Here is a 17655-nt window from a genome sequence, read left to right as displayed (position 1 = left end):
CAAAATTTCGGGCGGCATAGCAGATGCTAAGTTCACGTGAACAAAGCTTACTTTCTTGAGTCGAACGAGAATTTCAATTCGTGCTAGGCGAACTAATGAGGGAAGCAATGTGCGACACCTCAACACCACGGTCCACCAGGTTGTGTCCCTCAACGTGCGACAGGCGGCTTTGTTAAGCCTTAGGCCTAATGCGTCGCTACTTTGACAACAACCGGCATCCAAAAAAAAAAAACAACACCCAAAATGGGCACAAGAACAGGCAGCCGCGAAGAGACGTTAGCTCTGTGAGGTGGTCCTACTCCGCTCGGTGCACACAGCATCCGAGTTGACGGCGCCCACCGTCCCAGACGGTGTCGGAGCGCCCGGTGCCAGGCCGCAATACCAGTCAGCCCGTAGCGGCACCCGTGGCCCGCGGCCACCCGGCTCCCTGAGCCTCGACTTCCGAAGTCAAAGATATAGAAGAAGCTATTTACATAAGAAATTCGGACCACCCACGAGGCTTCCGTACTCACTCGCTTCAGGCTTGCCAATGCTCCGCGGGCGCTAGGCCTCGCTCTCCCAGGATGCAGACCACGTGGCTCTCGTACCGACGAGTGTACTTCAAAACACTCGCGAAAAGGCTTAGCATGTTGAAAGTTCAAACACGCTACAGCAACCGCCGCCTCACTCAAGAAAGCACACCGCCGACACTAGCGATCAAAATCCACGCTAGGACTACGCTTCGGTTGAAACATCTCGAACCGAGCAAAACTGTTAAAATTATCGTCCGATGCCCCAAGAGGTCCACGTTGGGCAGCCAGATGTGGGGTCTCACATGTGCTCTTGGGACAAAGGAACAACAACGCAGTAGTGCAGACAATCAAAAGGGCATTTATTGCACCTTTCATACACTAATACATACCAGCCGAATTGCTACCAATAGAACATTCACACGGGCGCGCGACAAATCAAGGAAGTCCGACTCACCGCGACCCGATAGCGAGCGAATATGTTCGCCCCATGCTATGACACCATCGCCTAGTCGTTCACGTGTACAGTCACGCTAACGATGGCGCGCTCGAACGATCCGTGTTCGTCCATACCGGTGTCCTGCTCTGAGCCTCGCGCGACGGTCGCGCGAAGCGGGCCGGCGCACGCGCGAAGCGTTCGTGCGTGTTGGTCGCCGATCCCCAGCCAAAAAGAGAGCCCTCGACCTTTTTCTCCCAATTGACCCCGGCGTTTCGGTGGCGTTAGCATCGCGACACTAGCGCCATCTCTCGCAACGCGCCGCAACCACCGCCGGTAGCCACGCAGAGAAGCCGGACTACAGGAGACATGCGGGGAAAACAACATCAGGGGACGCGTGAGAGTCGCGCATTCCCACAGTCTTCAGTGGCGCGTTCGCCGCCAAGTTAAAGAAGGTGAAGACGGCTTGGCAAGGACCCGATATCCGGACAGCGGGAGGCCACCTAATAACGCCGGTTGGAATCTGCACAGCGCGAGTCACGGTAAACAACCGTACTTACCCGGCGAGCTTCGTAATCCTGACACTGCTCCAGGGATGTCATCCTAGGCATGGACTTTCTAAACCAACACGGTGCAGTCATCGACTTAAGGTCCAAGTCGATAACGCTTTCAACGTACAACGCGATACCACCGGATACAAGCATAAGTTACCATGCCTTGAATGTGCTTGAAGAACAAGTCACCGTTCTACCTCGCTCCAGCGTAATGATGTCCGTCGGTACCGAAGTGCCTGCAGACATGGAGGGCATCATCGAGGGCGATCATCACTTACTGCTCGACCGTGAAATTTGCGTCGCTAGAGGCATAGCTGAGCTACGTGCAAGGAAAGCAAGGGTGATGCTCACGAACTTCAGCCCCGAATACAAGCACATTAACAAAGGCACCACGGTCGCCTACATCGACGAAATAGTACAAGCCAGCAGTGTTTTCGCCTTCACGGATTCCAGTGCACCTGCAACGACGACTATAATACCTCAACCAACTTTCGAAGTCAATCAGAACCTTCCCAGGCATAAGAAAGAACAACTAAAAGCTCTGCTCCTGCAATACAAGGACTGCTTCTCGTCGTCATCAAAAGTTCGACAAACCCCTGTCGCCAAGCACCGCATCATAACCGACGAAAATGTCCGCCCACTTCGTCAGAGAGAGAGAGAGAATAAACATCTTTAATGTCTAAATGCAGCTTTGGAGAGGCGTCCTCATTCCAGAATGCCTTGAGCTCGGGCCGCGTCCTGGGCCCTCGCAATCAGCCGTTGCTGATCTTCGAGGTCGGAGCTGGCCAAGGCTCTCTCCCAAAGCTCGTTGGTGTGGTAAGGGTTCGGAGGATTGAGTGGTGCCTCTCTGCAGCCCCCTACTATGTGCCTGAGGGACCCGGGCTCTGCGCAGAAGCCGCATTCCGAAGAAAGCCCGTACCGAGTTTCGGCGCGCGAACGCGAAGCCATAAGGCAACAAGTCGACGAAATGCTACGTGACGACATCATCCAGCCGTCCAAGCGTCCGTGGGCGTCCCCAGTGGTGTTAGTGAAGAAGAAGCATGGAACCCTACGTTTCTGCGTCGATTATCGTCGCCTCAACAAGATCACGAAGAAGGACGTATACCCCCTCCCACGGATTGACGACGCCTTGGATCGACTCTACAACGCAAAGTATTTTTCGTCGATGGACCTCAAAACCGGCTACTGGCAAATCGAAGTCGACGAGAGGGACCGGGAGAAGACTGCCTTTATAACACCAGACGGACTTTTCGAGCTCAAGGTCATGCCGTTTGGTCTTTGCTCGGCACCTGCGACTTTCCAACGCGTCCTGGATACAGTACTGGCAGGCTTGAAGTGGCAGACTTGCTTCGTCTATTTGGACGACGTCGTTGTGTTTGCGTCAAGCTTCGAAGAATACCTGCGGCGCCTTTAAACAGTTCTTCAAGCAATCAAAACCTCCGGACTCACGTTAAAGCCAGAAAAGTGCCGCTTCGCATATGAGGAGCTCTTGTTCTTGGGCCACGTCATCAACAAGTCTGGAGTGTGCCCCGACCTTCAGAAAACTGCAGCCATCTCCAACTTTCCTCCGCCGGCCGACAAGAAAGCAGTGCGTAGATTTCTTGGACTGTGCGCCTATTACAGGCGCTTCGTCAAGGACTTTTCACGGATCGCCGAGCCACTGACGTACCTCACGAAGGCCGGCGTCGAGTTCAAGTGGGAGACGCCGCAAGTCGAAGCATTTGAAGAACTGAAGCTACGCCTGCAATCGCCGCCAATACTTGCGCATTTCGATGAAAACGCCGATACCGATGTCCACACCGACGCAAACAGCGTAGGACTAGGCGCCGTTCTTGTGCAGAGGACTGACGGACTAGAAAGGGTTGTAAGTTACGCTAGCCGGTCGCTATCGAAGGCGGAAGCAAATTATTCCACAACAGAAAAGGAGTGCCTCACCATCATCTGGGCTACATCAAAGTTTTGTCCCTACCTCTATGGCAGGCCCTTTAAAGTTGTGAGCGACCACCACGCCTTGTGTTGGCTAGCTAACTTGAAGGATCCTTCAGGTCGCCTCGCACGATGGAGTCTTAGACTTCAAGCATTCAACATCACCATCGTTTACAAGTCCGGGCGAAAGCACTCTGACGCCGACTGCTTGTCTCGCGCCCCCGTCGAACCGCCGCCACAAGACGACCAGGATGACGACACTTTTTTGGGACCCATCAGTGCCGACGAATTCGCCGAACAAAAGCGAGCCGACCCCGAACTAAGGAGCCTTGTAGACTACCTGGAAGGCAAGACCGTCATTGTGCTGAAGGTGTTCAGGCGAGGATTGACGTCGTTTGTTAGTCGTTTTTCTTGCAAAACGACATTCTCCTAAAGAAGAACTTCTCGCCTCTCCGAGCCAACTAGCTCCTCGTGGTACCCTCACCTCAGCATTGCATCCAGAGGTTCTGCAAGCTCTCCATGACGACCCAACGGCTGGACACCTCGGTTTTTCCCGCACGCTCGCGAGGATACAAGAAAAGTACTACTGGCCTCGCCTCTCTGCCGACGTCGCCCATTACGTAAGGACATGCCGAGACTGTCAGTGACACAAAACACCGCCGACAAGGCCAGCCGGACTTCTACAGCCGATCGAGCCACCTCGCCGACCGTTCCAGCAGATCGGGATGGACTTACTGGGGCCTTTTCTCACGTCGACGTCCGGGAATAAATGGATCGTCGTAGCTACGGACTACCTCACCCGCTACGCCGAAACAAAAGCCTTGCCCAAATGCAGTGCTGCCGAGGTAGCCCGATTCTTCGTTGAGAACATCCTCCTGCGTCACGGTGCCCCAGAAGTCCTCATCACCGACAGAGGTACGGCCTTCACGGCTGAACTAACTCAAGCCATCCTGCGCTACAGCCAGACAAGCCATCGCCGGACCACCGCCTACCACCCGCAGACGAATGGCCTCACCGAGCGCCTAAATAAAACCATCGCCGACATGCTGGCAATGTACGTCGACGTCGAACACAAGACGGGGGATGCCATCCTTCCATACGTGACCTTCGCATACAACACGGCCATGCAAGAAACGACGCACATGGCGCCGTTCAACCTGGTCTACTGAAGGAAACCGGCAATGACGCTTGACGCCATGCTACCGGATGTCTCCGACGAAGAAAATCTCGACGTTGCCACCTATTTGCAGCATGCCGAAGAAGGTCGACAGCTCGCCCGCCTGCGCATCAAGAACCAGAAGAGCACCGACAGCCGACACTACAACCTTCGACGGCGCTACGTCGAGTACCAGCCCGGCGACCGTGTTTGGGTCTGGACTCCGATACTCCGACGAGGACTTAGCGAGAAACTCTTACGTCGCTATTTCGGACCATATAAGATCATCCGACGTATTGGCGCACTGGACTATGAGGTCGTGCCAGACGGTATTTCGCAATCACAGCGGCGCCGCGCACGACCTGAAGTCATCCACGTGGTGCGTCTTAAGCCTTTCTACGCCCGCTGACGAACTTAGGTCCTTTGTTGCTTTGTTATTTTTGTCCCTTTCTGTACGCGTGGTTTTGTTTTCGCTTTCGTGTTTGTAGCATCGGGACGATGCTTTTTAAGGGGAGGGTATTGACACGTATACCTGTTTATCTTTCACCGGTGGCCGCTTTCCACCGGCTAACAAATGTTAAACGTTATCGCTCGGCGCAGCACGCGCCTGTATCGGAAGTTTCTAGAATGTTCTCGATGCTTCTTTTCGTTGCCTGTTTTCACCGACGCTTATGTTATCCGATTGTGTGACCGCCGAATTGTCTAGAACTTTCTGGAAGACACGCGGGCATCAGGGATTAATCTGGAATCTTCGATGACTCAGGTATAAAAGCCGACGCGTCTCGCCGCTGATCAGATTTCGCCGATCGCCGACTGTGTTCGCCGCTTTCGTTGTGCTTCGAGCGCAGCTTGCTTTTGTGGGCACAGGTTCGCCCAATAAAGACTAAGTTTTGTCATGCACAGTTTTACGACTGTTTGCTTCAGTGACACTACTACGTATTGATACTACGCATTGATACATAAACAAGATGGCTGGCGAGACTGGTTCTTCCTCTACACGTCCAATCGTCTTCTTCGGACTGGCGCTACTCTTGGCTGCGCCGTATCATAACCCCCGCCTGCAAAGGTGCCGTCCTGGCGTTAACTATAAGGGAGGTGAACTTGCGGCAAAGTAAGGTTTCAGCCGTGGCACATACAAAACGTCAGTGGGGACACACGAGTCCAGTAGAGCGATCTTGCAGTTCACATCGCCAAGCTGACGCAACATCAAAGTGCCTCGAGCGGCCAGTCGCGCGGCAATTTTGCGTGTATTTGCAGGCTTCTTTCACGCTCAGAAAAACACTTTTATGAAGCATGTATTGAGCAACAGGAAGCTATATCGGGAGTTTTTCATGCTGCTCTACAATTTTGTCAGTAACACTTTTTACCTAATTATAGTATTTGAGAAGTTAATTAATTTATTAAGACTAATGAGGTAATTAGGTGGAATACAAAAAATAATCTGAGTATCTCTAAGCGATGGCAAACAATATTACCGTTGTTCTGTCCTGCTACGTGGCATTTGCATAATTTGAGATCTTGCTGCATGATAGTATGGACAACCTCCATATATATATATATGAAGGTTGTAGACCACGCAAAGACAAACTCCTAGCACTCCCCGGACAAGAATGCATTAATGAGGATGCACGTTTTTGCCGTTGCCAAAACAATACTTTGCTTGACTTCTGACAAAAGTTTTTCATTGCTAAAGTGTGCAGCCACTTCGCATCAAATTGTGCTATCATCCTTATGCTAGTTTTAAAAATGTATTATATTGTCACGTAGTAGTGAGGCTGAAGTAAACAGTTGTAAAACTGTGTATGACGAAACTGATTCTTTATTGGGCGAACCTGTGCCCAAAAAAGCAAGCTACACTCAAAGCACAACGAAAGCGACGAACACAGTCGGCGGTCGTCGAAAATCTGATCAGCGGCGAAATGCGTCAGCTTTTATACCTGAGTCATCGAAGGTTCCAGATTAATCCCTGATGCCCGCAGGTCTTCCAGAAAGTTCTAGACAATTCGTGTCGGTCATACAATCAGATAACATAAGCGTCAGTGAAAACAGGCAACGGAAAGAAGCATCGATAATGTTCTAGAAACTTCTGATACAGGCGCGTCCTGCGCCGAGCGATAACGTTTAACATTTGTTAGCCAGTGGAAAGCAGCCACCGGTGAAAGATAAACATGTATACGTGTCAATATTAAAAGAAACTGAAATTCCGTTTACGAATTGATGCTTTTATATAATTGTAGAGAGGCACTCTAGTTTAATTAATTAGAGCGTAGAGCACTGCAGCGAGAGGTTACACAGCGCAGGCAACACAGGCACACGGCTTCGACCAACTCGTCGTCGTCGTCTTTCTTGAAGCAGTGCATAATGCTCGTTCTTCTTCAGTACAATTATCTCCCCGGAGAAAAAGAGCCGTCCCGGCGATCTACGGGCAGGAGAGCACAGGGGGGTCGAAATAAGGCTTTAGCCGCTGAACGTGCACGATTTCGCGCCCTCGGCGGCGCTTATCCGAAGGTGGCTCAAGGGGTTCTATCGTATAGTTCACAGGAGACGTTTGACTGACCACACGGTAGGGACCCTGGTACTTGGAAACGAGTTTCGCTGAAAGTCCAGGGCTGGTGGCGGGAACCCAAAGCCAGACTAGTGAGTCAGGAGCATAGGGTGCAGGAGAGGCGGAAGTATCCCAACGGTGCTTCTGTCGCTGCTGGTCTTCCGTAGTAAATGTGCGGGCGAACTGTCGGCACTCTTCCGCGTGTGCAGCAGCTTCGGACAGGGCAGTAGACTCCGTTGTGTCAGGGCGATACGGGAGGATGGTATCCATTGTGCAGGAAGGCTCGCGTCCGTAAAGAAGAAAGAACGGGGAAAATCCCATAGTGGTCTGTGTGGCGGTGTTGTAAGCATACGTCACGAAGGGTAGAACGCAGTCCCAATTGGTCTGGTCAGATGCGACGTACATGGATAACATGTCGCCAAGAGTACGGTTAAAGCGCTCAGTCATCCCATTAGTCTGCGGGTGGTATGCAGTAGTGGTGCGGTGAATTACGTGGCATTCCTTGAGTAGGGCTTCTATAACCTCAGAGAGAAACACACGGCCTCTGTCGCTGAGCAATTCTCTGGGGGCTCCATGGCGAAGTATGATGTTACACAGAAGGAACCATGCAACATCACGTGCAGATGCGCTGGGCAGAGGCGAAGTTTCCGCGTAACGCGTTAGATGGTCTATTGCTACAATCACCCAGCGGTTGCCGTCTGAAGTACTCGGCAGGGGCCCGTAAAGATCAACTCCGACACGGTCAAAGGCGCGTCCTGGGCAAGGCAAGGGTTGCAATGGGGCAGCTGAGGAACAAGGGGTATTCTTGCGGCGTTGGCAAGCGAGGCAGGAGCGCACATATCGGCGGACTAATCGGTACGTTCCGTGCCAGTAATAACGGAGTCGCAGGCGCGCGTACGTTTTTAGTACTCCTGCATGCGCGCATTGCGGGTCATCGTGAAACGCTGCACATATGTCCGAACGTAGATGCCGTGGGACCACGAGTAACCATTTGCGGCCGTCCGAGAGGTAGTTACGGCGGTAAAGGAGTCTGTCACGAACAGCGAAGTGGTGTGCTTGGCGACGCAGTGTACGGTCAGAAGAAGGCGCTGATGGGTTGGACAGGAAAGCCAGCATAGAGACAATCCATCGATCCTTCTGCTGCTCCGAAAGCATGTCTGTGGCTGTGAGGGAGGACTCGCATATTGGTACCTTCGAATAATTGGGCGGGCCTGACACAGGGGAGCGGGACAGGGCATCCGCGTCCGTATGTTTACGGCCAGAGCGGTACAGCACTCGAATGTCGTACTCTTGGAGGCGGAGCGCCCATCGAGCGAGTCGACCTGAAGGGTCTTTTAAGGACGACAGCCAGCAGAGGGCATGATGGTCAGTTATTACGTCGAATGGGCGGCCATAGAGGTAAGGGCGGAATTTAGTTATGGCCCAAATGATAGCCAAGCATTCTTTTTCTGTAACGGAATAGTTGGCTTCCGCTTTCGTCAGAGCGCGGCTGGCGTAAGCAACGACGTATTCATCGAAGCCAGTCTTTCGTTGCGCAAGAACAGCGCCAATGCCGACACCACTAGCATCCGTGGGAATTTCTGTCGGTGCGCTGGGGTCGAAATGACGGAGAATCGGGGGTGAGGTTAGAAGACGACGCAGCGTCATGAATGCGGCATCGCAAAGTGGCGACCAGGCCGAGAGGTCGTGGTTACCCGCGAGAAGCTGCGTCAAAGGCGCTATTATGCTGGCGAAGTTGCGGATGAAACGGCGAAAGTATGAGCACAATCCGATGAAGCTGCGGAGTTCTTTGGTGGTCGGCGACTGCTTGCAGTTTGGTAGGATCTGGAAGCACACCATCTTTCGAAACAACGTGGCCAAGGTTGACTAGCTGTCGGGCGGCGAAGCGGCACTTCTTGATGTTGAGCTGGAGTCCAGCATCGGCGAGGCAAGTGAGAACGCGTTCGAGTCGAAGCAGGTGAGAAGAAAAGTCCGGGGAAAAGATGACAATGTCATCGAGGTAACAAAGGCATGTCTGCCATTTGAGGCCGCGGAGGATGTTATCCATCATTCTTTCAAATGTGGCAGGCGCATTGCACAGGCCAAAGGGCATCACGGTAAATTCATATAAGCCGTCAGGCGTAACGAATGCCGTTTTCGGGCGATCTGACTCAGCCACCGGGACTTGCCAGTAACCAGATCGTAAGTCTAAGGACGAAAAGAATTCAGCGCCTTGGAGGCAGTCTAGTGCGTCGTCGATACGGGGGAGAGGATAGACATCTTTCCTGGTTATTTTGTTCAGTCGTCGATAGTCCACACAAAAACGAATTGTCCCATCTTTCTTTTTCACCAGCACTACTGGAGAGGCCCAAGGACTGTGGGAAGGCTGTATCACGCCGCGTTGAATCATGTCGCCGACGTGCTCGTCGATGACACCGCGCTCCGTCGCAGACACACGGTATGGACGCTGTCGTAGTGCGACATGGCTACCGGTGTCGATGTGATGAACGACTGTAGCTGTACGCCCTAAACATTGTTGTTGGTGGTCAAAAGAAGTGCGAAATCGGGTAACGAGGTCGACGATCTGCGCGCGCTGACTCGGAGTGAGCTGCGGATCAATACACCGAGCAAACGTTCTGTCACATGCTGGCTCAGACGTAGAGACAGGGAGAGCCATGACGTCAACCTGAAGAGGAGTTGAGTCATCAGGCACATCGTAGAGAAAGTTCGGCTCGAATTCGTCAGCAGACCCGAGGCACTCGCCATGACGTAGGCTTGATGGACACGAAAACGGATTCGTAACGTAAAGTGCGCTGGAGCTCTGGCGAAAGGGAAGGATGGCGAAGGGAAGCAAGAAGGGATGACGGCGTGCAGCAAGTTTCGATGGCGTGAAGAGAACAGTGGAATCGTTAAAAGCAGCACAGGACGCGGGCACAAGGGCGGAAGTGAAAGCAGGGATATTGGTGTCGGCGGCGACGAACACTCTAGCAGAAGAAAGAGGCAAATCTTCAGAAAAACTTCCGCAAAATGGAGTCAGCGCAAGTTCTGCACGGGCACAATCAATAACTGCGCGATTAGAAGAGAGTAAGTCCCATCCTAGAATGATGGCATGAGAGCAGCGGGGAAGAACAACAAACTCAATGTGATATAAACTGTCTTGTATGGCGACACGGACGGTGCAAGTTCCTACAGGCTCAATTGGCTCAGCGCTTGCTGTACATAGCGAAATAGCGGAAACGGCATCGCGACCTTTCGGAGCGTACGGCGAAGCTGGTCGGCAATCACTGACACCGCGGCACCAGTGTCGACAAGCGCGTGAACAGTGATACCTTCCGCATAAACTTCAATGACGTTCGCAGGGAATAAGCGAGGGCTTGAGCAGTTCGATGAGATCGCAGTTCTTGCCTCCGGAACTGCGCCTTTTAGTTTTCCTCCACAGCGGGGGGGCGGCGGACAAGGGGGGACAGGGAACGTCGACGGGGAGAGGGAGACCGACGAGTGGTGAAACTTCGAGGAGCAGGAGACGAGGAAGCGAAGTGCGGAACAGGTGGAACATACGGGGCTGAGAGTCAGGTGTATTCCCTTGTGGTCTCGCAGTATCGGGAGGGTACCAACCCCGCCGGCGGCAAAATCGTGCCACGTGGCCAGCAAAGCCACACGCGTAGCAGATCGGCCGATTGTCCTGGGTACGCCACGGATTGTGAACAGGGGGCCCAGGCTGGGGTGCACAATGCTGAGCCGGGCGTAGGGGCTGCGGAGGCGCGCAGAAGTCGCTTCTGGGCACGTAGTTTGCAGCTGCAGAAGGCGACGCGTAGAAGCCGCTTGTGGGCGTGTAGTGTGAAACTGCAGGCGGAGGTCTGGGACTGGCAACGACGGCAGCGTACGTGAGCGGAACCGGCGCTGGAGGGGGCTGATGAGCGGGAGGTAGTGCGTCGCTCACTTGTTCGTGTATGACCCGACGTAGTTCCGGAGACAAGGAGGACTCAGACGACCGGGTAGCAGGCAAAAGGGACAGTTGACGCGCGACTTCCTCTCGAACAAATTGTTTGACTTGGTCGAGGAACGCGAAGTGGGCGGGAGCAGCATTGAAACTGTCGGTGAGGGCCGAAATCGTGTCGTCCGGCGCGGCAGCTCGGCGCGTAGTGAGGCGTTGTTTGCGGAGCTCGTCGTAGCTCTGGCACAGGGTGATCACCTCGTCAACCGTTCGAGGATTTTTCGCCAAGAGCATCTGGAAGGCATCATCGTCGATGCCTTTCATAACACTCTTTATCTTTTCACTTTCTGGCATAGTGGGGTTGATGCGCCGACAAAGGTCAACGACATCTTCAATGTAGCTGGTGAAGTTTTCACCCTTTTGCTGAGCGCGACCACGCAAGCGTTGTTCCGCACGAAGCTTTCGCACAGCAGGGCGACCGAAGACCTCTTTGAAATAATTAGTAAAAGCAGTCCAGGTGGTAAGGTCGGATTTATGATTCCGGAACCAGAGATGAGCGACTCCAGAAAGATAGAAGATGACGTTAGTCAGTTTATCCTTGTCATCCCATTTGTTATGCGCACTTACTCGGGCGTATGAGGAGAGCCAATCCTCGACGTCATGATCGTCGGCGCCACTGAAGCCAGGAGGATCGCGGTGGCGTAGGGCACCGGAGCAGACAACAGGCGATGCCTGGGGAGGATCGGGCTGCTCGGCGTCCTCAGGCATGGCAGAGACGGGAGGGAGCGTCCGGCTGCGGAGTTCCAGGTCGGTAAAGGGCCCAGCACGTCCACCAAATGTAGAGAGGCACTCTAGTTTAATTAATTAGAGCGTAGAGCACTGCAGCGAGAGGTTACACAGCGCAGGCAACACAGGCACACGGCTTCGACCAACTCGTCGTCGTCGTCTTTCTTGAAGCAGTGCATACTGCTCGTTCTTCTTCAGTACAAATGTATATCTTGATGACCGGTAGCTCGTACATAACTTGAAAAAACGAACAGCACTAAGAACGGGGCCAAACAAAAAGAAGACAGCACACTATTGCTTGTCTTTTTGTTTGCATTTTGCAGCCCAGACTTCTTGCAGCCCAGTTAAAAGTGAAGATAACCATTGTTTTCCAGTCAGACCTTCTAATGAGTGTTGCATCCACGGCTACGTATGGAAGAGGACGGGCACCATTTTGCAAGTCGCCTATCAGTCGTGCTTTCGGCGTTGTGGGCATGCTACAGTCAAATCTTGTTAATTCGAACACGCTTAATTCGAACTGACGCTGTGGTCCCGTGAAAGTTATGTGTATTTCGATGGGCGAAAAAGCTCGGTAATTTGAACGCGAAAGCATTTGCGACGGTTAATTCGAACATACCGCAGACCGAAAATGCTCTCAGCAGCGCGCCAAATAACACGGCAATGCCTCCCACCAGCATTGCTCCGACACCGCCATAGAGCAAAAGCTTTGGAGAGACCCTTTAATGTAGCAGCGGAGGCCCCCCAGTCCGGCAAACGCTCGCTTCCCGATAACGGCAGAAAACAAAACTTCAGGGAGCGGGCTATGCTGGCGCCGGGGCGGCACCGGCACGGCAGTGCGCGCGTGCTGAGACCGTCGAAGGTGAGGGAGTTGGGAGAGAGGGCGAGGGGAGCCACCGAAGCCACTGCCACGGATGCGGCGGAGTTGCTGAAGCCAAATCCGCTTTCCTGCCGTCCTCCTCCCTCACATTCCACGGTCTCCGCGCGCGCCCGCCTGTCGCCATGCCGGCGCCGTCTGCTCCCTAAAGTTTCGTTTTCTGCCGTTATCGGGAACCGAGCGTTGGCCGGCTTGGGCAGTTGCACTCTTTACGCGCTTGCGCGCTGCGATATTTCACGACTCGCACCGTTCATGCATTGTGCTATGGTGCTCGAATAATTAAAAAATACGTCGTTCCTTTAATTTGAACTTCCTTTAATTCGAACAAATTTTTGGGCCCCTTAGAGTTCGAATTATCACGATTTGACTGTATATTATTCTAGATTTAAATATACAGGAACAAAGCTTTGCGCGTGAACTTCGAAAGTGTCATATGATGCAAGTTTCACTCCCTTTCAGTCACCTGTTGTCCCACTTGTTTGAAGAGATGTTTGGAAGTAACTTGTGATTATGGTAATGGCAGTCGTCACGCGACGCATATTGGTATTTGATCACACTCAAGAACTGATGAGGCAGACAGTAGAAGCAGGGCTGTTTCCTGATTACAAGCCTTTTTGAAAATTATGGCATTCGTAGTTCACACTAAAATAAAGGCTAGTAGCTCCGAGAGATTTGAAAGTGCCATGTCTCCTGACACCCGGGTATACTGAAAATTGCTGAAATGTTTAGTTAGGATGGGCTCTCCGCAGCACGTACGACACGGTATGTGAGCCACAGCTAGATGACTGGCCCCGGCCGTCAGGTGTTGGTCGATCGGGCAGTGACCAGACGCTCTTCCTATGTCCATAATTTTCTGCCAACTTCGTTCTTGACGCCTTTTATGTACCCCCTCTCTCTCTCCCTGCTTGTATCTATGAGGCCCTCGCCTTAACATTCTTTTCCCTTAGTCACTGTCGCACTCTTTTAAATTCACCGGATTGTTGAACGGCACTGCAGCTTCTAACATGCCTATATTTCTGTTTCTGCGGGGTCTTTGAGGCCATTCACCTACCTGCCCTCCCACCTGCTTGTTGTGGCCGTTTCCTAGCTGCCCTGGCCCAGCACCCCCATATTTTGCCGAGCTCCAATCATAGTTCTACAGGTATTTCCTTCTTGTCCTCTTTTTGGTGCTGTTTTCATTCTTAACAGCATGTACAAACTATAGCCAAACAGCAAGCTCTTCTCGAGTTTATTAACATAATAAAACTCAGAGACAAGGGAAAGAAACAGAAGGGGGTGGTTATTATGCGTTTCTATAAACAAGCAAGTTGCAATATTTTCGGAATGCTTTTCTTCCGCGTAGCGTGGTCGACGATTCGGTCATGTACCAGAAATGTGAAGCTCTTCGACGACACGAAGGCATGGTGGGGAGCAACAGTGTCTTCAAGTTTTATACACGAACTCGTCCTATCTTTACCTGTGTGTGGAATTTTTAGCGATAATTCCCCCTCAGCAGTTATGGTTAACATGATCCTTAATGAGGTAGAGATGCACCTCGACCCCCCCCTCCCCCTCCCTTCGGACCGCCAGTAGCTCTCGATCGCTTTGCTTTCACACGATCAAGCTTTTCCTTTCATCCATGTCGCCTTTTCTGAGAACACGTCCTGAAACTTTCTGTTCCATGGGAAAGGCGACAGAGGAGGGGGAGGAGGTCATCAAAAAATTTCGGGGGGGGGGAGGGGGGTTGACCTCCCAAACCCCCCCTCTGGCAACGCCAATGTCATGGGGCAATGAACATCAGTAAGAAAAGCACACAGTCCTACAACATGACCTGAGGCCACAAAATTTACTATTTGCTCAAAGTTGTGGGGATGCGCGACTCTCACGCGTCCCCTGATGTTGTTTCCCCGCATGTCTCCTGTAGTCCGGCTTCTCTGCGTGGCTTAGCCCGGCGGTGGTTGCGGCGCGTTGCGAGAGATGGCGCTGGTGTCGCGATGCTAACGCGGGGTCACTTGGGAGAAAAAGGTCGGAGGCGCTCTCTCTTTGGCTTGGGATCGGCGACCAACACGCACGGACGCTTCGCGCGTGCGCCGGCCCGCTTCGCGCGACCGTCGCGCGAGCCTAAGAGCAGGACACTGGTATGGACGAACACGGATCGTTCGAGCGCGCCACCGTTCGCTTGACCGTACACGTGAACGACTAGGCGATGGTGTCATAGCATGGGGCGAACGTATTCGCTCGCTATCGGGTCGCGGTGAGTCGGACTTCCTTGATTTGTCGCGCGCCCGTGTGAATGTTCAATTGGTTGTAATTCGGCTAGCATGTATTAGTGTATGAAAGGTGCAATAAATGCCCTTTTGATTGTCTGCACTACTGCGTTGTTGTTCCTTTGTCCCAAGAGCACATGCGAGACCCCACAAAGTTTATAATGAGAAAAGAATTGTCAACATTAAAGACGATGAGATGCATACATGAATATAATACAACACACTCCTGTCAGGTAATTACATGAAAATATTGTAGACTTCCGTTCATTCAACTCCAGTTAATTAGATTTTTCGGTTCATTCGATCCTGGCCCAAAGGTCCAGCCGGTGCCTATGCATTCTTGTAGGCCCAAGCTACCGTTATTTCAATCCTAAAATTGGCCTTCGGTAGCTAATTCGATTTGACCAGTCAGCATGCACATGCCTGACCTCTATGGTGACCCCAAAAGCAACCCCTTTAGTGGCAGCGTCTGTCTCAGCAGAGATTAAGAGACAGTCAATGCGTTGCATACACATCATCTCCAGTCAAAAACGCCTATTTTCGGCCTGCCCTAGGGAGACTTTCAAGCAATAACTGCAGCTGACAATGTTTGATTACAGTATTTACCCATTTCTAGCACATGCCTTCCAACACGTTTCTTGTTAAAAGATTAGGTGTATGTTTCCACTTTGTTTAGGAGCTCTAATGTAATTTCTACGTTAGTTTTCTACTTTTGACACATAGAAAGTGGGTGCAAGTTTGATTCGGGGTTGGGTTAGAATCTGGAAAATACTACAAATGAATCAGCAGTGTGTTTTGTCATTTTTTCTGCATTTTGTTTAACTCGAGCTGCCGGATAATTAGATGAATTTCGTCGGTCCCGCCAGGGTCGAATTAATGCAAGTCAACAGCATTACTCTGAAAGGTACATTTGGTCCGCAAGCCTCTGTCTGTTTGGTCCACAAGCCTCTGTCTGTCAGAAGGGCCCAAATTGTGATTAACCTGAAGCTACGAAGAAAACCTATAGGGGTCTCTCAGAAAGCAAGCTTCATAATTGAAAGAATTGCAGCTGCCCAGTTGTCCTTATTTTCTCTTCAACTCCAAACCTTTCTTTCTTTGTTTTTTGATAGCTTTGTGCTACATGAAACTTGCAACACCTTTTGCAGAAGTGACTTGCCATGGCATTTAATGATATTGCATCTCAAACTGTCAAGGTTTACCATACTGCAAATCTGTTTGGCATAAATTTGCTCCATGCACCATATTCAGTCGGCTAAAGACTAATGAGACTGACTGTTGTGCTCCACACTCTAGGACTTCTGTATTGAAAAGAGCACTGCAGCCTGACCTTGACACTCTGCCTGCGTAGCTTCTTGATCACATCTCGGCGGAAGTCATTGAAGACGGCCGTCTCGAGCTCCTTAAGCCGCCTCTCCTCTTGCTCAATGGTGCTCTGGCTGGCACCCAAGAAGCGCAGGTCGCTGATGATCTTGGCCTGCTCATTCATCTCTTTCTCAATCAGCCTGGAGCGCTTCTTGGCATCCACACTGGGGTCCAGCAACAAGCAGGCATGTCGCAGGGTCACTGGTTCCTGAGAAACAAAACAAGAATTTCCTTCATCAAAAAACTTGTGCCTGAACAACTTTCAACATTTTTTGCACTCATTTACATGTGTACAGTCTAACCCGGATATATCGAACCGACATATAACGAATTACTGTGTATAACGAAACCCATTAAAATCCCTTTAAAAGCTTTGTATGAAATTTTATTTCATATATCGAATTACCTATATATCATACTTTTTTGTGTTCCCTTCGGATTTTATACATCCGGGTTCGACTGTATTTCTCAAAAAGAAAGATATCTAGGTAGACAAAAACCCTTTTGTACTTTTGCAACTCAACTCCATATTACATGTAATACTTAAAGGGCCCTGAAGATTTTGGGAGTTTTCCACCAACACATTTATTTGCCACATGCCTTCTATGTTTGTTTCGTAAACACTACACTACAACTGATTGGGAGATGGCCTACCAATAAGCCTATAAAGTCACTCTAGTGCTTTTGCAAGAGCTGAATCGTTAAGGCCATCATGTCAGTAGCATCAAGCAGGGGTACTATTCTGGACATTGTCAAGTTATGCCATGTTGTCGGATTTGGTGGCGGCATTTAGAGCCAGTCAGAGAGGCCCTGAGGGCTGCTAAAGTGCCTCTGATTGGCTCAAAATGCTGTCGTTACCAAATCCTACAACATAGCAGAGTTTGACAATGTCCAAAATAGTACCCCTGCATTATAACTCCATTGTCTTGAACTCACCAACTTGGCTTCACTTCTTTCGACAGGGTGAGGAGCCTTTGTGCTGTCAATGGCTGCTAGACAAGAAACTTTTTGACTAGAACAGCTTGATGCTTGCTGTTCTCATTTCATGCAGCACAAGGTAAATAAGTTTCATGACAGTACTTGGGACCACGAGTGTGAAGTTAACTGGAACAAGTCAATGAGGCACACTCAGACCTGCCACGAACGAATATTAAACTTCAATAAGAAATTATTTTTGCACTCTTTCATGTCCGCTGGACACTCTGGTAGCATAATATATAGCGCTGGCAACAGGGATAGTCAAGCATACTTCTAAAACACAAATTGGCAACAGGGGCACGCCACCGCAACTATGCTGGTCACGAGAATGCCCTTTTTCATGCAGGCCGCACTATTTTTGATCGTCACG

General features: G+C 51.2%; 1 protein-coding gene across 1 annotated transcript in view; it reads right to left on the bottom strand.

Annotated features, from left to right (window-relative positions):
* Positions 1 to 17655, bottom strand: part of LOC119448019 (transmembrane protein KIAA1109 homolog) — a 431927-nt gene that overhangs the window by 211860 nt on the left and 202412 nt on the right. The window contains exon 17 of the mRNA XM_049665124.1: positions 16273 to 16515. Within this exon, the coding sequence (XP_049521081.1) occupies positions 16273 to 16515 (243 nt within the window). The remainder of the gene's footprint in view (positions 1 to 16272; positions 16516 to 17655) is intronic.

The sequence above is a fragment of the Dermacentor silvarum genome, chromosome 4 (assembly GCF_013339745.2).
Source record: "Dermacentor silvarum isolate Dsil-2018 chromosome 4, BIME_Dsil_1.4, whole genome shotgun sequence".
NCBI classification, from domain to species: Eukaryota; Metazoa; Arthropoda; class Arachnida; order Ixodida; family Ixodidae; genus Dermacentor; species Dermacentor silvarum.
Note: the sequence above shows the minus strand (reverse complement) of the source record. Positions and strands in the feature narration are given on the sequence as shown.